The 22,334-nt window shown below is 38.9% G+C and overlaps 1 protein-coding gene across 2 annotated transcripts in view; it reads left to right on the forward strand.

The window, feature by feature from the left end:
* Positions 1-22,334, forward strand: part of CREBRF (CREB3 regulatory factor) — a 55,021-nt gene that overhangs the window by 4,732 nt on the left and 27,955 nt on the right. For both annotated transcript variants that reach the window (XM_032403728.1, XM_032403729.1), the window contains exons 2-4: positions 14,825-15,026; positions 16,897-17,022; positions 18,652-19,738. In XM_032403728.1, the coding sequence (XP_032259619.1) occupies positions 15,018-15,026; positions 16,897-17,022; positions 18,652-19,738 (1,222 nt within the window). In that variant the 5' untranslated portion in view covers positions 14,825-15,017. The remainder of the gene's footprint in view (positions 1-14,824; positions 15,027-16,896; positions 17,023-18,651; positions 19,739-22,334) is intronic.

The following is a 22,334-nucleotide window of genomic DNA, read 5'->3' on the forward strand; positions in this document are numbered from 1 at the left end:
CATTAGTTAGACTTGTTGAATATTCCTTCTAAGCATGCTCAGACAGACAGACAGACACACACACACACACACACACACATACACAACCTGTGCTTTTTCCTTTGGATTTGTCAGTAGCACTTGGCACACTTGGATCTCTGCGTGTTTGGCAAATGTGAGTGGAACCTCTTATTTCTTAGAGGTTTGGGACAATTATTCATCTCTATAGCAGTGTTTCTCATCTTGGGGAAGTACTGTAAAGTCATTCTTGTTAGTAAGTCTGATTCACCGCAGTGGGGAGGGCTAGACATGGAGAGAGTTTGTTGCAGGGAGCTGCAGTGGTACTTGGTGACTGCACTACCATCCCACTGTATTGCTAGCCAAGCCTTGTATGCTTTTTTACCAGTTCATGACCTTTCTAACAAAATCTATATTGGAACTCTCCTCCCCAAACAACTTCTTAAATCACTCATCTTCCCACTAATTCCCAGCAACTCTGTTCATCCTGCTACTCTGTCCTTTTAACACCACACCTACTTTTACATCTTTCGTTACAAAGTCATGTTTTACTTATTTATCTTTGGGTATTGTTGACATTGACAGTTTCCCATGAAAGCATTATGAGTTTGCTGATTTTGTGTCCTCCAGTTCTTGTACACATATTTTCTTTAGTTTATAATGTTCTGCCTTTGAGAGTTTAAGGTGCTTTTATTTTTATTTTAGAGAGGAATTTCCATCTTTGACTGCTACACACTATTCCTGATGTAGTTTGCCTTCTGTTTTATATTTTTGCCATTCAACAGAAATTTAAAGCATTACAAAAATAAAACTTTAAGGAAAGGTCCTTGATGGTATGGGGAGAAACTAGGGGTAGGGTGCCTGTACTCTTGTTCAAAAGATTCACTATAGAAATCCTTTAAAAAGCAAGGCTTTTAGCTTCCTACTTGTGTTTTATAAGGTGTATAAAATTTCTTACTTGTAAAGGACTTTACAGTTTTGTGAAATGCTGGTTAGTAAGGGTTTTCATCCTTACTATTGAATCCTCTACTAGAGTTGCCCATAGACTAATAGAGGAAACAAGACCTTGCAGTTTAACAGTAGGATAATTTTTAGAACAACATGTTCTGAAAATACGGAAGAGGGACTACTAACTCTGCCTGAGAAAGTTGGAGGAAAGTTGGAGAAGCTTCACAGAAAAGGTCCATTTGAACTGGGTTTTGAAGACCAGTGAAGGAAGCATTCTGCGTCCAGTCAAGGAGGTATAAAAGGTATATGCGGGGCACCTGGCTGGCTCAGTTGGTGGAGCACGTGACTCTTGATCTCGGGGTCATGAGTTTGAGCCCCACATTGGGCATAGAGCCTACTTAAAAAAGAAAATAAAAGATATATGTGATGTGTGGGGCGGGCTTGGATATGAGAAGGCTTCACCTAAGACAGGGCCACAGAGAGGGGATAGATGGAGGAGGAGGAGGAGACTACTTGGAGTGAGATTTAGGAGGAAAGGGCTTTTTTTCTTCTACTTCTACTTCTCTTGGGCCTGCTCTATGCTGTCGGGTCTCTGGTTCCTTCACTTTGTGGCTTTGACTTTGATTAGATGGTCTCTTTTCCCATAGTTTTTGGTTTTTCTTTTAGTCCTTCATCGAGGTCTGACACACCTCTTCTCTCTTGTAATCCATCAGTACCAAGATACCTTTTATTCTGACCTAATGTGTCCCTTGCCTTTATCTCACCTCCTTGCTTCCATCCCTTTCTTTATTCCCTTTGGGTTTCTTTCCCCCCTTCTTTTGACTCTTTTATTTATTTTTTTAAAGATTTTATTTATTTATTTGTCAGAGCGCGTGCATAAGCAGGGCAAGCGGCAGGCAGAGGCAGAGGGAGAAGCAGGCTCCCCGCTGAGCAGGGAGCCCCATGCGGGACTCGATCCCAGGACCCCGGGATCACGACCTGAGCTGAAGGCAGACGCCTAGCCAACTGAGCCACCCAGGCGTCCCTTGACTCTACTTTTCCTCTTCATTTTGCTTTATTTAAAAACAAAACAAAAACATTCTTTCGCACTATCTGCTTCTTTGCATTTGAACAGCAACAAATGTCTGAGTTGATTCCCTTTTGGGAAATCTTGTGAGATCAACTTGGCTTTGATACCTTTCCAAGTACTAATTATCCATCTCTATGAATTTCTTTTTATGAAGCATTTTCCTTTGTATTCAGAGATGCCATTTGTCATAGGCTACAGTGCAGAATATAACCACTTACATGTTGTGTTTTCTACTTAAAACTGTTCTATGACAAGATTCAATTCAAATCTCACCTTTTCCTGAAACTTTCCCAAACTTACCCCAGTAAAGATGGTAGTTCTCTTCTCTGTAGTTTTATAGTGTTTTCTAAACACCTCAGCTTTACTGAGGTATAATTTACGTAAAGTAAAATTTACCTAACTTTTAGTTTTGACAAATCTATGCAGTCATCTGACTACCTCTACAGTCATGATATGGAACATTTCCATCACCGCAAAAAGTTCCCTCATGACCCTGCTTCACCCCTGGCCCCAATCACTGATTTACTTCCTATCACTGTAGTTTTGTCTTTCCTGGAATTTCATTTAAATGCAGTCGTAGAATGTGTTGTCTTTTGAGTCTGATCGCTTTTAATGTTAATAATGCTTTTGAGATTTCATGTCATTTCGAGTATCAGTTGAGTACTTGTTATTGTATGGATATACCACAGTCCATCCATTTTGGGTTTGTTTCCAGATTTTAGGCCATTGTGAGTAAAGCTACTATAAACATTCATGTACGGGTGTTTTAAATACCTCTCTTATCATTAACTATCTTTTATTTGGAGGTCCAGTTGCAGAATGCTTAAGAGTGAAAGACCTGAAGTTAACTGTATTCTCAAACAGGCTTTTTGCTAGTGCTGTGGTTTTTAACAGCATCTCATCTGTCAGCTTAGGCACCTCATCTGTAAAATGGAACTGGTGGGGACTGGAGCAAGCTGGGGAGCATAGGCCAGGTTAAAGGGGTAATTCATTTCAGTTCGAGTGATTCAGGTGATGTTGCTGGGAATATGTCCCAGTGATTTTCTTTTTCCCCCAAGACAGTGGCATTTGTTAACAAGACTCAGAAATTTTATATGAAATTTCCAATTTAAATGCTGGCATTTAAAATTTAATTTTTTAAAAACTCCAGTGAGTGAGCCGAACAAAACCCATATGTAGGCATTGATTTGTGGCTGCAGTCCAGTTTGGGGCCTTTACTTTAAATCTTCAGTTAACTTTGTATTTCCTTTTAAAATGTTTATAGTCCTGGTAGCGTGAACTTGTTGGGACTTTGCTACCTAATAGCTTAGCATAATAACTTGCTGGTTGTCCAACCTCCCAAGTTAAAAAACTAAACTAATGAATTACTATAAACGAATTTTATTCTTTCCTCTGCTAGGAGGGATATAAGAATTCTGAGTGTCTGATGGGAGGGTGGGATCAAGTTCTTGTTACTCTTTGTACTTCTCCTCTGATAGCTGCTGATTCTATTCATAGTTATGTTTTCCCAGCAATTGGGGTAGTCCATCTCCTTTGTTTGGTTTATTCTGAATCCTGTTGAGACAAGTATAGTATAAACTGTGTATTTGTATTTATTAGAACCTGTATAACGTGTTGTGGATATAAAGATAAATTTTGTGTAAGTCCATTCCCTTGGGTTACCCAGAATCTCTGGTGAAGCCAGTATAACTAACTATAAAAAAGAGATAAGCTGTATGTAATGGTTTGAACAATTAGAGCAATCATCTCTCTGAATAAGCCCTTTCCCCTTGTAATTTACTTGCCAAGTCTTTTTTTTTTAAGATTTTTTTTTTAATTTTTAAGTAATTTCTACACCCAATGTGGGGCTTGGACTCACAACCCTAAGATCAAGAGTCACCTGCTCCATGGACTGAACCAGCCAGGCGCCCCTACTTGCCAATTCTTTATTGTGTACAGAGATGACTAGTTTGAAGCTTTATGAATTACTTTGTGAATCCAAAGATTCTTTTGCTGATTAAACCAGCGTAATTGACATTGACCCTCATGAAGCCAGGGCAGGGATGTTAAATGACCTGTGTTGCCTGCAGATCCCTTATCTACCCTAGTTCCAAGCAGTTGGGTTTTTGTGATAATAAAGTGTGAAATTTAGACAATCTAGGATTCTGAGTTGAGTTCAGGTTTATACTTTCACTAGCTGCAACCCTCCAGGAACATCTTATAACAAGAAAGGAATCTTAGGATAAAAAGTAGCCACAATTTATTGAGTTATTTGTTTTGTGTCAGGGCACATATTATTGTGAGTCACAAAATCCCTGAAAAGTAAAACGGGGAATTCTTGTATTTACAAATAAAAGAAGGCAAGTAAGAATCTGGAATAAAATTCCAAATACTCATAAAGCAGAACCTTTTATCTTTTTTTTTTTTTTTAAGATTTATTTATTTATTTGAGAGAGCGAGAATGAGAGAGAGTACATGAGAGGGGGAAGGGTCAGAGGGAGAAGCAGGCTCCTCACTGAGCAGGGAGCCCGATGCGGGACTCAGTCCCAGGACTCCAGGATCATAACCTGAGCCGAAGGCAGTCGCCCCACCAACTGAGCCACCCAGGCTCCCCCAGAACCTTTTATCTTGAATCTAGAGATTGCTTCTCACAGAGCAAGCCTTTAGGAGTATTAGAGCCAAAGAGGCAGCCAACCTTTCTCAGTGTTGAAATAAATGATTGCAAAACTGTATTCAAAACCTCTTTGTAGCCTTATGCCCCAAACCCCTGTACCAGCTGTTCTATAGCCCTGTGTCAGTGGTATAGCCCATTTCACACAATAGGAAGGAATTTGAGGAGGATTTCAAAATTGTATCTATTCTTGCTACTTTTGGAAGAGTGTCAAATCTGGGAAAGGAGGGAGGAGACAAAGTTTGAGGAAGAACCTACATCTCTGATAATAGGAGTGCTGCAGTTGTTAGGATACACAGTGTCTGGGGACAGCTATTCCCCTGGAATCTTGCAGTATGGCTCAAATGTGTTTGCCTGCACCACTGTCTGTTTCTATGCTGCTGCCTTTAAGCCTGCTGTTCCCTTTTTACATTTTTCAGAAACTAAATGATTCTTTAAATTTCAGTGTTTAATCTGCATAAAATATTTTGTTTTAATTAAAATGGGGGTGGGGAGAGAAAGAACAGTGTAACCTGTATCAGTCCAGTGCCTGGATTCAGTTGGCTTCAATAAATTTTAATCCTACTCCTTCTTCTGCCCTCTCCTCACTAGACAAGAATTCTCTCTGGTCTTCAGAATTTACTGAAATTCAAATAATACTTTTCCTGGAAGTGTAAAAGAAAACGCAGGAGTACAATTTTAAATATTTTTATTATATGATACTGTAGTGGTTCAAGACTCAAATTAACAAGCTAACTACTAAATAATTTCAGAGCACATAAAAGATGCTCGATAAATATACAGTTGACCTTTGAACAACATGGGGGGTTAGGGGGCACCGACCCTCACTCCCCACATACAGTTGAAACTTGTGTATAACTTTTGACTCTCCCCAAACTTAACTGCTAATGGCCTCCTGTTCACCAGAAGTGTTACTGAGAACATAAACAGTTGATTAACACATATTTTGTATGTTATGTATATTATATATTGTATTCTTACAATAAAGTAAGCTGGAGAAAATATTAAGAAAATCATAAGGAAGAGAACATAAATGTACAGTACTAATACTGTACTTATGAAAAAAATGCACATACAAGTGGACCCACACTGTTCAAACCTGTTATCCAAGGGTATTCTAAATGACTGACTTCTTTGCAGTGTCCTCTTTGTATATGAAGAAAGTTGCAGCTCTCACTCCTTATCCAGAGGGACCTGTGGTCTTAGGGATTTCCCATTCGTTGTCAGTCAACTCTTGTGTGGATGCCTGTGCTGGGCAAGGCATTGCTTTTGACACTGTAGCGAAACAGAGATGAGATATAATGGTTGTTCCCAAAAGACTTTACAATCTGGTAGTGGAGACAAGGAATTAGGGAGGAGGAAAAGAAAAACCAGTATGAGCAAAGGCATGAAAGGCCAGAGCCTCACTGTTGGAAATTCTGAGTGCAGTGAAGTGTGATTATAAGTACCTCAAGGATTTGGTGAAATTGTAAGATCAAGCTAATATTAGTGTTATAGAACAGTAGTGGAAGATGAGATTGGAAAGATAGTTTCATTGTGTCTGAATATTTTGAGCATTATCCAAGAAATCTTTGGGAGTTGCTGAAAACTTATGGTCATAGTGCTAATACCAAGTGGTGGTTTAGGGAGAAAATATAATAGAACGTAAGAACTTGGGGGGGGGGCGGCTGGCGACAGGAAGATCTGTAAGGCAGCTATTGGAATGGTAAATCTAAAATGATGAGGCCCAACTAAAGGATTGAGAAAGTGGGAAGGGCAAAGACGAACAGATGCATGTGTGCTAGGTACAAGATAAGTTGTCAGTATATCTTTGTTAAAGAGAACTGGCATGATTAAAAAAGAATCAGGGAGGAGAAAGAAAAGAGTCAGTATTGAGATCAGTGTTCCATGCCTGGATGTCTGAGAATGACGGTACTACTGACAGAATGGAAATGTTTGAAGAGGGAGGTGGCATGTTGTGTCTGAGGTCATGGGATGTGAGTGAACATGGAAATACCTGGTTCTCAGATGGTGAGGCTCATGCATTCATGCGTTTAGACTGAAGATAGAGATTTGGGAGTCCTCTGGAGAAGAGGCAGTGCAAGTAGGGATGGTCTCTATAATGATAGGTTTGCACAGAGGCATTTACTGAATGACCACAGATACATCTCTTATCTTTATTGAACTTTTTTATTAATGTCAAAATGGTTGGACAGAGGGTAGGGGATGGCAGTTATGCTAATATGTACCCTAACTACTTCACCAAGTTGTTTTATCAAATGACAGGGCATAGCAATGTGCTTGTAATCTATAAACAGTGATACAAATATAAACTGAATATTTTGTTGCCAGTGGTAACCAAATGTGACTGGGGTTAGAAATACATTCTTTGGTTCTGTCCAAAACTGTCCCATGCTCTTACTCTTGTGCTCTGAACAACTTAATTGACATGTATCAATGCTGCAGAAAGCCCTTAATATCTTGTAATTGATAGTTTTCAGAAATAAGAAGTAGCTCTTCCTGTTCAGCTCACATTGATCCAGACTCCTATTTTAATGGTCTTTCTTTTTCATTCCCAAAGGGTTTTTTTTTTTTAAAGATTTTATTTATTTATTTGACAGAGAGAGAGAGAGTACAAGTAGGCAGAGAGGCAGGCAGAGGGAGAGGGAGAAGCAGGCTCTCCGCTGAGCAGGGGGCCCGATGCGGGACTTGATCCCAGGACCCTGGGATCATGACCTAAGCCGAAGGCAGCCGCTTAACCGACTGAGCCACCTAGGCGCCCCCGTTCCCAAAGGGTTTTAACTACGTCTCTTATATGTTTCTCTGTAGGCGAAAGATTAAAGTTCGGCAGAAATCTTTGGAAAGGAATGGAATAAAATTCTCAGAGGTCTTGTGTCTTCCTCCAAGATTGCATTCTAAGGAGAGAGATTTTTGAGATTCAGTATCTTTTCTTAGCTCCTCAGGATTCTTAGTAAAATGAAATTATTTTGTTTAATTAGATGTGGCAAACCTAACTCAACCCCCATATTTTTAAAACTCTCTGAGTGTGAGGATAAAAAGGGACTATTGTATTGACCCAGGGATAAAGAGTCCACAAAGTGGTATGGTAAAAGGATCGTATCTGCTTATAGGGTCATGATGAGTACTGTTTGGCTAGGAAAATGATCTTTTCTCACCCAATCTGAGGGAAAAGGTATGTCTTCTTTCTCTTCAGCCTCCTCTTTTCTTCAAGACCAGCAGCCACAGGGTTTGGAAAATAAATAATGGGGGTCTTTTGCTAATAATTCCAGACATAAACTATAATCATCTAGTTTGAAGTGTACTTACTTGTCTTCTATATTTTGGAGTCCAGAGAACTGCTGTTGAAGGGTAGAGAATAGCGATTCACCTGAAGTTGTGTTCACAGGATTTATATCACATACTTAAGGGAGAACGTGGCCTCCGCCATTCACCCAGTGTGTTCCTTGTGTGAGCAGCATATGCTTCCTCAGTGGTTTGGGAATTTGCGGATCTCTGATTTCTGCTGTGCCATGAAACAGGTAGTGGCTTGATTCAGTAAACATCTGAAGAACTATTTTGTACAGTAGAACTATTTTGCTTACTATTTTGCTGCACAGTTTTCAGAAGGAAAGGAATTGTTGAGTGGGACATATGAAGTATGGCAGGATGGATGGAATGTGGCTGACGGGTCCTGGTCTGCTAAGGAGCTTGGGCAAACTCATAAACTGTCTTTCTTGCCAAACGGGAACCTCATGGGCTATATATACATGATGTATAAACCTAAATTACCAAGTCAGTGGTCCTTCATCCCTTCCCTCCCCTCTCTTCCCTTTTTTTCATCTTTACTTGGGGATTAAGCCTCAGGGGAAATAACTTATTTAAGTTAGAGGGTCAGGACAGTTACCACATCTTAGAACTGTGGATCTGGTACAGTTTAAAGACAATAGAGAGAGAACCCAGGAACTCTGCACACATGAAAGAAAGGATGAGCATGAACCAGCAAAGATTAGGAAAGAACAAAATAAACCATAGTATATGAATTATATAACGGTATAAATGTGTTGGAGTTTCTTACCTCAAAAATTTTTTAAAATACTTTTCATTGTAAAACAAATTTTTCCATTTAAACCATTTTTAAATGTACAGTTCAGTGGCATTAAGTACATTGACAATCTTGTGTAACTATTTCTAGAACATTTTCCTCATCCTAGACAGAAACTCTGCCCACTAAAGAATAACTCTCCCGGCGTCTGGTAACCTCTATTCTACTTTCTGTTCCATGAGTTTGCCTATTCTTGTACCTCATATAAGTGGGATTATGTAATATTTGTCCTTTTGTATCTGGTTTATTTCACTCAGCGTAATGTTTTTAAGGTTCATCCATGATCAGAATTTCATTCCTTTTTATGGCTGAATAATGTTCCATTGTATGAATTACTATATTTTGTTTATCCATTCATCTGTTGATGGCCACTAGGGTTGTTTCCGCCTTTTGACTCTTGTGAATAACGTAGCTGTGAATATGGGTGTGTATGTATCTGTTTGAGTCCCTGCTTTCAGTTCTTTTGGGTATATATCCAGATGTGGAATTGCTGGATCATATGGTAATTCCATGTTTGACTTTGTGTGGAACTGCTAAAGATTCCCAGTTGCACCACTTTGCATTCCTACTAGCATTGCACAAGGGTTCCAGTTTTTCCATATCCTCCTCAATATCCTCAACTTGTTATTTTTCATTTTTTGGATAATAACCATCCTAATGGTGTGTCAAAAAACTTTTTAACATCTACTCTGATGAATGTTGGATGACTCAAAAGTGCTACTTACTATTGTGAGGAGCCAGTTCCCTTGAGTCAACTAAAAGGGAACAGTGCCCTAAGCCAGTGGCATGTAAAAGGGGAGGTGTAGGGATTTGGGCCATCATATATATAGTATTTGCTTTTTCATAAGACATTTTCATTTATATTGGTTTATATTTTTCAACCTTTGAAAAATATATGGACTCTCAGGAATCAGCTGAAACCCTCAGATTCAGAAGAGGCAAAATTTAGGGGCTCTTGGATGTGTGTAGGCTGCCTGGCACTCCAGTCAGCTCTTGGGTTTGGCTTTCAAAGTTTGGATTAGTGGTTTAAGCAGTCCCAGGGATGAGCTTTTGGTAAAAGTCCTTTGGCCTTACCTATTGGTGATTTACCTTACTTCACCTTTTGCCTTGCCTAATGTACATAGTAAGCCTCAACATATTTTCAAGTAGAGAACCAAAAAAACCAGGGTAGGACCTGGTAAAAAAAAAAAAAAAAAGCTATGAAAGATATTGAACCGTGGCCATCTTCAAGTGATACCATTACTGCTCATAAATCAGTCATTTGCTCCATATCATTTGTAGGAGAGGAAAGCTTTTCCTCTCTTCCCTTCTAGGTTCTAGATTCTTTGGCTGGTCTGATATAAATAAATTGACACAAGACAGATGAACAGAAGAAAAACAAATTTTAATTTTATATGTATGGGAGCTCATCAAAATACAAGATTCAAAGAAGTGACCAAAGCAGGCAACTTTTATACCTTTTAGACAAAGAAACAATAAATCTGTTAAGAGTTCACAAAGATGTTTGGGCTTAGGGTAGCAAATTAATGAAGAAATAAGGTTTATTTATATAGCCTTATTGGCCCTGAATTGCCTATCTCTGGCAGTAAGGATGCTTTCTATCTCCCAGGTGCAGGGAGGGTACCTCTCACATGGGGAAATTTATTTCTTACTTTCAGGGGGACAGAGGAAGAGTGTCTTTCTTGCACTAGCTCTTTCTTGAGTAACTTCAATTAAAAATAATATGTGAGGGCGGCATATTGGGGCAGCCTGCCCTGAACCCATCACATTGCTTCAGAGAGCTAGTTTTCTGTTAATAGAGTATTTTCCTGTGCCTAGGAGCTGTTGTTGAATAGTTTTGAATGAGCCCAGGTACAGAAAATCTGTTGGCAAATATTTCTGATGGACAACAGTCTTCTTTCCCTTTAAAAAACCCATAAAACTGTATTGAGAACTGATGAGCCAGAGCTGCAAAAAAAAGGAATTCATGGGGTGCCTGGGTGGCTCAGTTGTCCTGGGATAGGGTCCTGTGTCAGGCTCTCTGCTCAGCAGGGAGTCTGCTTCTCCCTCTCCCTCTCCTTCTGTGTGCTCTCTCTCTCAAGTAAATAAGAATCTTTGGGGGGAAAAAAAGGAATTCCTAACTAGGAAGTTGATTTAGCCTTTCCTTTAGGGTGTTGTGGGTTTTTTGTCGTCGTTTTTAATAACACTAGTCTTGGTCTGCTTGAGGGCAGGGTAGAGGACTTTAGGATCAAGTAAGTTTGGGAAATGGTATCTGCTCTAGTCACCTATTGGTGATTTACAATGCACATTAGTACCTAGCACCTTAAAGTTTGCAAGAAGCCCTACATAGAGTCAATGTATCAGTTTTATTTAATGTGGTGTTTTCCAAACCTCATAACCCTTTTATTGAATAACCATTTAACATTCCTTGGAACAAATATTTCTTAGGTTACACATTGGGAAATTAGACCATTGCTTTTAATGTACATAACTTTAATATCAAAGCTATGAGTAAAATATGGGTATTCTTAAGCCCAAAGAAGTGTGAAGGCATCCTGAAGAGCAAGTTGTTACACCTTCCTTTTGTTATTTGGCCATCTAAACATCAATATACCCTTTGTATATGGCTCCCTGGTATAGGAGATGATTTGGGAGCAGTGTATCATTATGGAAGATTCTGTGTAATGGTAATTACTGTAGAACCTTTATTATTTTTTCTTTTCTTTCCACTTTTGGGTGGTGAATTTTGTTGTTCATGGTCGTTTCACAATAAATGTTTGGAATGGTACCAAGAATTTTGGAAGATGGGTGCAAAACCGTGGGGATAAAGATAATTGGTTGTGACCTTGGGTCATTAGTTTCAGAGAATGAAAAGACCTTCTACTGCTTGGGGTAAAATTGGCCCTTCACCCTTCCTATTTGCTGCTACTGAAAGACTGGGAAAAGCAACTAAGGACCTTTAACTATCCCAGGAGGATGTGCTCAACTCTTAATGGGTACCCTCTCTTTGGGAAATGGTGTCTTTAAAACATTCAGCCTTGCTGCCAGTAGCTGTCACAAATGTTAAGTTTCTGAGATGGACTAGCTGTGGAACAAAGGAAAGCATTGGCAAAATATACCTGTTGATAATAATCACCTTTCAGATTTATTTTATTAGTATATCCTAATTTAATATCTCATTAAATTCTCATAACATCCCTGTTATAGTTAAAGGAGAATAATTGTCATTCCTCAGTGGGGTGCTAAGGCATAAATTTAAATAACTTGCTCAGATTCATAAGACTGCTTAGTTTTAATTATGGGATCAAAACTGGATTCCAGGTCTCCTGTCAAGTTCTCCAAACAAGTGCTCTTTTTGCTAACTGCATTGACAACCTAGTTTTGATGTCAAGTGTTTAAATAAAATTAAAAAAAAAAGTTTCTCCTGCTATGCAAAAGTAGAGTGCTCCTATGAAACCTTTCGTAAGCTGAAATGGCGTAAAGTGGAGAAGCACTTACCATTAATTATGTGGAAAATTTTTGAGCATTCCCAGGCCTAGAAAATAACCTCTCATAGGATTTTCTGATACCTTAGGATACATCTTGCTAATGCATGCACAAAATAAATCGAGATAAAGCACAGATGTTCACAGACACAGTTCAGAACTGTGGCAACTTGGTACTGAGATGCTGAGTGGTTCCTGGGGAAGGAGCTGGGCGGGGTACCTGCTGCTGTGCTTGGGTTGTGTTCTGCCTCTGTAAGGGCCCAGTGGACAACAAACGCTTAACACTATTTTCACCTATTTTCATAAAAACACAAATCCTCTTTGGATTTCCTTCAGTTAGCAAAAACAGGTACCAGTGTAGGTCTTTGTAAAACCGAAGTGGTGTAACATGAACTTCAAAAAGTGAGGTTACCTCTATTTGCATTTGTATTATGGTTTTATGGCTTAGAAGATTCGGTGGCTAGGAAACTAGTATTATTAGTAGTATTGTTTTCTTTCTAGAAAGGAGAAAGAGGCTTAGAAAGATTGACCTACCCAGTGTTATATATAGTTTGCAAATGAGAGCTGCAACTAGAACTTAGCCCTTTTTTGTCCACGGTTTTCCCTGATAAACCAAGCTGTTGGTAGATGGTGTCTTTAGTTGATGGCAATAAGTATTTGTTTAATAGACCTTAATCTTTTCTCGAGTCTTCAGCCCTGTTGCTTAGTAAGGGTAAACTTAAGATTTTAGAGAATATCACACTTTTCTCCCAGATCCAGGTTGTAGACCAGGATTATACTGACCCACTTCATTGAATGCATCACTTGAATCATACACCTTTTTGGAGTTGGAAGTAACAGGTCTGGAAAAGGCAGCTGATCAGGGTGCCCAGATGGCTCAGTCAGTTAAGCAACCAACTCTGGATTTCGGCTCAGGTCATGATCTCAGGGTTGTGAGATCAAGCCCCGCATCGCTAAGATTCTCTCTCTCCTTCTCCCTCTGCTCCTCCCCACCCCAAGAAGGAAGGAAGGAAGGGAAAGAGAAAGAAAAGAAAGAAAGAAAAAAAAGAAAGGGCAACTGACCTTGTTTCTCACAGGAATCAAGGGAAGAATTAGGACTGAGATTATATATCAGCAGTAGGATCAAGGCATGAGGCCACATAAGGAGGAACTGGACCAGAACTGGCCTTTTGTCAGGAGCCTAGACTGTAGCATGGGATTGAAATGCATAGTTAATTCTGTTCGTACGCCCAGGCTGGGCACTTAATGGTGTTTCCTAGGCTAGAAACAGCAGGTAGGAATGATAGCCCGCCAGAGGGGAGAGCCCAGCAAAGATCCAGGAAATACAAATGGTTGTCAATTTTTACTAAATTAAGTGGAACAGCTATTGAATCTCTGGTTGACAGTCTCTTACTTGTTCTGCAGAGGCCTTTGAAATTGATGTAATGTACCACTCTAACCCTCTACTCCAGATGTGTTAAGTATGGAGCAGCTCAGCTTAAATTGGTTCAATCTAAGAAAGGATATTGCAACTAGACTGAATGACAGCAAGGTGTTGAGTGCAGGACAGTGGTTCTCAAATTTTAGGGAGAGTCAGAATCGCCTAGAGCGCTTGTTAAAACACATAACTGGGAGAAACACTCCCAGAGTTTCTGCTTTAGTTGGTCTGGGCTGGAGCCCCAAATTTTGCAGTTGTAACACAATCCAAGTTGATGCTGATGCTTCTGGTCTTGGGATCACACTTTGAGGACCACTGATGTAGGAAAAGATGATGAAGTGGGTATAGCTGTTTAGACCCCCTTAATTGAGGCCTTCACAGAGGAGGGAAAAGGGAATTAACATTTAAATTTAAGGGTCTACCACAGTTAAGACTCTATGCCAGGTGATTTGCAATCATTATTTAACCCTTGCAACCCCTCTGCAGGGTATTTTCCTATTTCCCCCCAGCATAAACATGTTAAAAACTTACTGGAATAATTTTTTTTTAACAGCTTTTTTTTTTTTTAAGATCTTATTTATTTGTCGGAGAGAGAGAGCACAAGCTGGGGCAGCAGCAGGCAGAGGGAGAAGCAGGCTCCCCACTGAGCAAGGAGCCCTATGGGGACTCGATCCCAGGACTCTGGGATCATGACCTGAGCCAAAGGCAGACGCTTAACTGACTGAGCCACCCAGGCAACCTCCATTGTTGACTTTTATGTATTCATTACTCTTCTTGCAGATTTATAAGAGATATAAAATGTAGATTAATTTTACAGTAATGATTATACAATAGATGGAATTAAATGTTGTGACATATTTTCTCATACAGAACATAAAGTGAATGGGAGCTTTACTTTAAACATTAGATACAGTAGATCTTTCAGATGTGTTTCAGGAAAAGATAGGCCTCAGTTAATTTTGTCAGGGCGTTGTTGTTGTCTTTTTTTTAATGTTGCCAATTAGTTATTGACCTATCCTTTTTTAGAAACAAAGAGAGGAATGGTGAATTTCAGGATAGTCAGTGCTAAGAAATGACCAAATTCTTGAGATTGCAACTATAAGACTCCTTTAAAGTGTTCTTTGTTAATGTCATTTTTGAAAGGTCAACTTGTTTTTAATGGTGCTCAGTGAAGTTACTTTGTGTTGTTGTTTGACAGATTCACACAGAACTATTAAAAAATAAATAAAAAGCAGTGATCCAAGCATTTGAATTGAAGACATTCTGGGAAAACCTGCCATTTATTGTGAAAATCGTCTTTGATCGTGAAATTAAAAGTAAAGCTGGAAAAGAATTTACAAACGAGGAAAAAAAAAAGTTTGGGATCGGACTCACAGGATCTGGGCTTGGAAATGCCTCAGGTAAATCATACAGAGTAGGTGCAAAGTTTTATATTTTCCCACTGCAGAAAGCCAGTATTCTTGGTTCTGTAAGTTCTCTGAATCTTAACACAACTTGACAAACTCCCATTTTAAGACATTTTCTATTTCTTCCTTTGCTACAGCTTTGAAATATAATGAGCTTGACACGGGAAACATGGTGAATGAAAAGTTGGTTAGAAGGGGGACAGATCTGCTGGCTGTAGGTGGGCTCACCCAACTCCCCTGAAAATTAATCTGCCACAGAAAGCCCACGTCCATCTCCTTGTCTACTTCTTATTTCCCAGTTATTCCTTTCCATTTATGCCTTTTGAATTTAAAAGTAGTTAAGAGGAAATGGTGAGAGATTTCAACATTTCTCTCTTTCATACATACACATATACTCATAAAAAATTATTGAGAATGATCAGATCTATTTATATTATGGTAACTACTTTGAATTGATCAGTCCTGGTTTGAGGCAATCTCTGAAATAATAAAAGAAGCTCTGTGTGTCCCCACTGCACATCCAGACTTCTTCCTGTCCTCCTCCAGTGGTTAGCTCTTACCCCTTTCTCTCTTTGGGTTCAGTGCTGAGGAGAAACCTAGAAATAAGGAGAGGGCAGGGACTCTTAAGTGGCTTCAGGTAGGGCCAAGCAGAATTATGCCTTGAGCACAGAAAATAAGCAACTTGTGGGATTCTCCAGTGGCTCAGAGGCAAAGAAAGCGAGCTGATATTAAGAAGACCAGTGGCCGAGCTCCACCCCAATCTCTGGGCCAAGTGGACTGCATGTACTGATTTGGAGTTCTTTCCCATTCAGAGTTTAATTTGTTACTTGTGGAATACTTGAAGTTAGAGCTATAACAGTTATTTTGAGCTTGCAGCTTGGTAGGGTTGGGGAAAATTAGAGAAAGAAAAGACTGGATTGGGAAGTACCAGTAAAGAAAAACATGAGAGGAGAGCATGTAAGAAGGCCACTTTGTGGTAGGTGGAAGGTATATGAATAGAGAAATGTAAGCAAATAGACTAATAGAATTTTTTTAAAGTTTCAGCAAAAACTTGCAGACTAAGAACAAAAAGGCAAAGAGGGAATTTTTATTCTTTCACATCCTCTTCCTTCATCCAGTTTAGATTTCAGAGGAAGGCCTTTCACTTATTTGGGCTGCTTTAGGAGTGTAGGCCCTGACTTCCATCTGGAGTGATTTATATAGATGTTGAAATGGAAAAGTGGGATGGAGAGAAAAGAAGGAGCATCAACTCTGGGTGCCAAGTCTCTTTTCCCTTATTTATTACAGAATGAATTGTACCCTTTTCTGGGATCAGGATTAAGACTACTGAGCTCATGCCCAAGTTTCTGGTCTCACCAGTAAGATTTTTGGATATTTGACTGATCCTGTCTTCATCACCACATTCCTGGAGGCATTGGTTGCACTAAAGGTGCCCAGATTGTCTTCCAGATTGTTTGGGGAAATAAGACACTGGACTCACTTAGGACTATAGAATGAGAGATAGAAGAGGGAATGTTGTTAGAGGTGCATTTGAAGAAATGTTCTATAGCCGAATAAAAGTACTCATTAGGGTAGTGAATGCTGATTCTAGTGGCTAAATAAGCTTTAATTTTTGGAAGTTAGGTATTATTAACAGTTGCCACTATTTCTTTTTCTATTTTTAATGCATCTTCATTATTTTCCTAATTTAAGTTCACAGTTTAATGCTAGTTTAATCTCTCAAATGTGCTAAAGGGTAGAAAATATACAGAATTGTTGTGAAACTAATAAGTTAGTAGGTGTGGGAGTTGCGTGTAATAAATTGGTCTTGGAGCGGTCTTGCAGTAGTCTTTAACTTTCTAAAGTTAAAATCACTCTGTTGTAGCCTAGTGTAAGCGGAATGGATCCGCCTTTTGGGGATGCCTTTCGAAGCCACACCTTTTCAGAACAGACTCTCATGAGCACAGATCTCTTAGCAAACAGTTCAGATCCAGATTTCATGTATGAACTGGTAAGTAACATTTTCTTGGATTCTGCTTTAATTGATTTGGGGTAAAAATGTTGTGGTATAGTTTTTTTTATTTATGAATGCCTGAACAGAAAAAAGGATGTCAATTTTGATTCTTGTGACTGTCAGTCTAGTAATTTTAGAAGGCTGTATGAACCCATTGAAAATAGTAAGAGCAGCGGAGGTGGATGAGGGGATGGGTGAAACAGGTGAAGGGGATTAAGAGTACTGAGTAATGTGTAGAATTGTTGGATCACTATATTGCACACTTAAAACTAATATAACACTATATGTTAATTATACTGGAATTTTAAAATATGCCTATGACTATAAAAATAATTGTTATTTTTATATAAATACATGCACACACACATAAAAGAAAATAATAAGAGGAGAGTTTATCTAAATATATTCAAGTCCAGTTTTTGATGATGAGGATGGGAAGCTGTCTTTTTTGTTATGCCTAACTGCTAAAGGACTCTTCAACTGGGATATTTAAGAATGATAACATTAAGCAAAGCATATGACACAGAGAATATGAGGTAAAAATAGCAATTCCAAGTGGTATACTTATCACTTATTCTTGAGGTAAATAAGATTCCTAAGAAGAATTTAATTACATACAGCTTAAGCAACATGAATGCAAAACTAAATATACAAATCTGTTAATTTACTAAAAAATCATTGAATTGTACACTTAATACAGGTGAATTTTGCGGTCTGCAAACTGTACTTCCTTAAAGCTCTTAGAACACAGAGACACACACCCATAAGCAAAAGCAAAACAAGAAAGGCCCCAAACAAATGGAAAAGTCAAAACAAACCGAAAATGTCCTCGTGTCCTTCCTGAACCTCCACCTTCTAACCCTTTTCCCCAAAGATAAGTATTACTAGCAGTTTTTCTGTTCATATATAAATACATGAGTATTTTAAATTGGATGACACATTCATAGATACAGTATTCTGTAACTTAATCCTTTTAATGTACAGACATCTGGTGAGCAGCCTCTCATGCTAGTACATTAGACTTTAACTGCATTCTTTTTAGTGGCTGCATAGTCTCACTAACATATTTTTAAAATCCTATCTCTATTCATGAGGAGTATCACACTCGTGAGGAGTATTGTAGTCCCCATGCCCAAGCGTTGTTAACAAGGTCTTACCAAAGATCTTATCCTTCTGTGGTGGAATTTCAGCTCTTCTTTGGTTTGCACTTTGCCTCTATATTTCAGTTCTCGCTTAAGAAGACAAATTCTTCTGTGATGAAGGTAAGGTCTTCATTATTTGCTTTGTAATTGAAGCTTGTTTCAGAGGAGATCCCCAAATCCTTCTAAGTCAAATATCAGGAAATGTAAACCTTTTTCAGGAAGAGTGTTTATAGTAAAGTTCAAGAGCCCTTGATATTTATACCATACCTAAGCCTCTAAAGGGGCATATTTTCCCTTTTTTTTCCTTGCCCAGGGAAATGATATTACATGGACTGGTAAAGTGACATGTAAATAGCCTTTATCTTAAAATAAAACAGACCAGAGGTCAAGTACTGATTTATCAATTTGGTACATGGATGTGAGGATGGAGGTGAATATTTCTTTCCTAAAATATGGTGTGTGATTTTTTTTAAACTTTTCTCAGGATAGAGAGATGAACTATCAGCAGAATCCTAGAGACAACTTCCTTTCTTTGGAGGACTGCAAAGACATTGAAAATCTGGAGTCTTTCACAGATGTCCTGGATAATGAGGGTGCTTTAACCTCAAACTGGGAACAGTGGGATACATACTGTGAAGACTTAACAAAGTACACCAAACTAACCAGCTGTGACATCTGGGGAACAAAAGAAGTGGATTACTTGGGTCTTGATGACTTTTCTAGCCCTTACCAAGATGAAGAGGTCATAAGTAAAACTCCAACTTTGGCCCAGCTTAATAGTGAGGACTCTCAGTCTGTTTCCGATTCCCTTTATTACCCTGATTCACTTTTCAGTGTCAAACAAAATCCCTTGCCTTCTTCATTCCCTAGTAAAAAGATCTCAAGCAGAGCAGCTGCCCCTGTGTGTTCTTCTAAAACTCTTCAGGCTGAGGTCCCTTTGTCAGACTGTGTCCAAAAAGCAAGTAAACCCACTTCAAGCACACAGATCATGGTGAAGACCAACATGTATCATAATGACAAGGTGAACTTTCATGTTGAATGTAAAGACTATGTAAAAAAGGCAAAGGTAAAGATCAACCCAGTGCAGCAGAGCCGGCCCTTGTTGAGCCAGATTCACGCAGATGCAGCAAAGGAGAATACCTGCTACTGTGGTGCAGTAGCAAAGAGACCCGAGAAAAAAGGGATGGAGCCTCTTCAGGGTCATGCCACTCCAGCTTTGCCTTTTAAAGAAACCCAGGAACTATTGCTCAGTCCCCTGTCCCAGGAGGGTCCTGGGTCCATTGCAGCAGGAGAGAGTAGCAGCCTTTCTGCCAGCACATTGGTCTCAGATTCATCCCAGAAAAAAGAAGAGCACAATTACTCCCTTTTTGTCTCTGACAACTTGGGTGAACAGCCAACCAAATGCAGTCCTGAAGATGATGAGGAAGACGAGGAGGATGTTGATGATGAGGACCATGATGAAGGATTTGGTAGTGAGCACGAACTTTCTGAAAACGAAGAGGAGGAAGAGGAGGAAGAGGATTATGAAGATGACAAAGATGATGATATTAGTGACACTTTCTCTGAGCCAGGTATGGTAATGCTTGGAGGCTTACCAAACTGACCTTTTTCCTATTTTGAGATATGGATGTTTTCTTTGTCTTAGTTTGTAATTGCTTTTTTTCTATTCAGGCAGTTCTAAAATAATCACTTTTGCTCATATAGTGATTCATAGGCTGATTCTTCGAGGGCTTCTTCTTAATTTATCTTATGTTAAGGGACCTAATTTGTTACTCCCTTGAGCAGCTATGCAAAGATGCCAAGAATTGATTGATTTAAACATATTCCTATTTATGTACATGTCCCCCTCTATTATAGTTGAGGCAAGTTAGGAGTGCCCACAATGGTAAACCAAGTAATGATGGTTTATATTACTCATGCTTAAAACCAAGAAGGCCTACTTAATGAATAATGTAAAAAAGAGCGTTTTCTTTGTGTCTGTCCCATCTTTCATTCACACGGTATTTTTCCATTTAAGAAAAATCTGTGCTATAATTTAATGAGCATAAAGGATACTCTGCTTTATTTATATACAGCACATATAAATAAAAGGGAGAAAGAAAATGAAACCTGTGGGAACTGGTTCACTTCATTCAGCATTTACATGCTTGGGCTGTTGCCACTGTTGGCTTGTGCAGTATTTATGAAAATGGTATTGCCAAGTAGCACACAGTTTAAAATGCACAAAGAAGTGAAGATCTTCAAATTTAAGCAAAAGTTATTTTCTTCAAAAATAATGTTGATGCTGTAACTTGTACATAAAAAAACTAAGTTATTTTTAAAACCTTAGAAATTGTCAAAGAAAGCCCTTTTGTTACACAATTGCTGGAATTTCTGGCAGTATAAAGATTGGTATTTAATTTTCAGAAGAGTTTTTAAGCCATGGTAGATGGTACAATAGTAGCTGGTGAAGCACTATTATTGCTGAAAGATTTTCCTTTAGTGAAATCTTTCTGTTACACAAATGCTTAGATTTGTGTATTTGATACAACCAAGTTGTTTGACTCGGGTTAAGTTTCAAGTAAGGAAAAGTACTTTAATATGGAGGAAAAGGGCTTATGCCTTTTTTTGGTTTACTTTAGAACTCTGCATAGTCTAGATAGAACAATTATTTTTTCTACTGAGCAGTAACATTTTTCTGTCAACAAATAAAATTTGCTTTGAGGGGCACTTGGCTGGCTCAGTTGGTAGAGCATGTGACTCTTGATCTCAGGGTTGTGAGTTCAGGCCCCACGTTAGGTGTAGAGATTACTTAAAAATCTTTAAAAAATCGGTTTTAAAAGTTTCAGGGAAAGTTGTCTTTGTAGCCAGTGTTAAGTTATATAGCTCCCTCCCATGGGAAGACCAGAGTGCTATCTATGAGTAGTCTTCCATGTCTGACCGATCAGCCTTATTGCTTTGAGTTCCATGTTTAGGACCAAGGTAGGAGGGTAGGGGAAGGGTGAGACAGGGGAGATGGGTAGTAACTAAGGGAAATGGAAAGTGTAGAGAAAGAGATACTTTTCCCAGTAGGTGCTTAAAGGAACATGTAAATCAGAGGGAGTCAGTAAATCCTGCTATCACCAAGGACTGTACTGTCTACCCTACTTGTGGTTGTAGTTTTGCTTTTCTTTAGCTTTCAACTGCACTTTAAATTCATCCTTTATCTTTTAATGTGTTTTTACCTGGATAAATGTGTTGAGAGATGAATAGGTCTGTGAAGAGAGATCAGTTAGTAAGTTGACCCTCAATTCCATTTTGTCAACCTTTTGACACTCATAGGGAGGGGGGACCAGTGTTATAGTTGGTGTTGTCCTGTCATGCCCCATTCTCTTGCCTTGTCTCCTATGGAAGAATCCTGATTTGTGAGCTTGTTGGTGTTAACCAACACTACTTTGAAACAGAGATGCATTGGCTGGGTAAAACGCTCCTCTTGGGTCTGTTTAACAATGCTAAATGTTTGGATGGCATTTAATTCACTCACTTCCAGTTGACTTGAAGTAAAGCCTCTTTGGTTAGTATTACTTGGACAGTTCTCACAAATGTTAATGAATGACATGATTTAACCACAAAATCAACACTATTTTGTGGTATTATTTGGGCTTTATTCACATTTGCTAATGAAAATTTCCCTTTTTCTTGGAAGAAAGAGCTAAACAAGTGACTTCAGGAATGCAAAAGTGAATTATTGGTGAGAAGCAGAAGAAATTCTTTGAAGCAGAAAAGTGGATAGTTATAGTTTCTTCAGAGTGCTAGTTTTAGAGTGGGTTGATTGGTTTAATTTGCAGCAGTTTACAAAGGCCCTTTTGTGATGACTAGCTCCCTTGATGCTGTTTCTTGGCAGTTGGCTACAACAGTGCCTGAGCCTACAAAGCTCCAGGAAAGGTGTAAAATGGAGTTTCAGTCCCTACTCTGGCCTTGCTCCCAAGTTTTAATAGAGCCTATTCTGTGGACAGGCTATGACTGTTTGGGGTCATTGGGATTACATGGTTGTAATACTAAGAATTGGGCCCCCAGAATGAAAGTTTATTTTGTAATCCATACTAAACATTTTCACGATTGACTTTACCAGTAGTCTGCACTAACCAGAGATGTGTGGTTAGAATTTTACACAATAAATGTAGCCTTTTTGACTTCCATTTGATAATC

The sequence above is a fragment of the Phoca vitulina genome, unplaced genomic scaffold, assembly GCF_004348235.1.
Source record: "Phoca vitulina isolate PV1807 unplaced genomic scaffold, GSC_HSeal_1.0 scaffold6, whole genome shotgun sequence".
Taxonomy (NCBI): domain Eukaryota; kingdom Metazoa; phylum Chordata; class Mammalia; order Carnivora; family Phocidae; genus Phoca; species Phoca vitulina.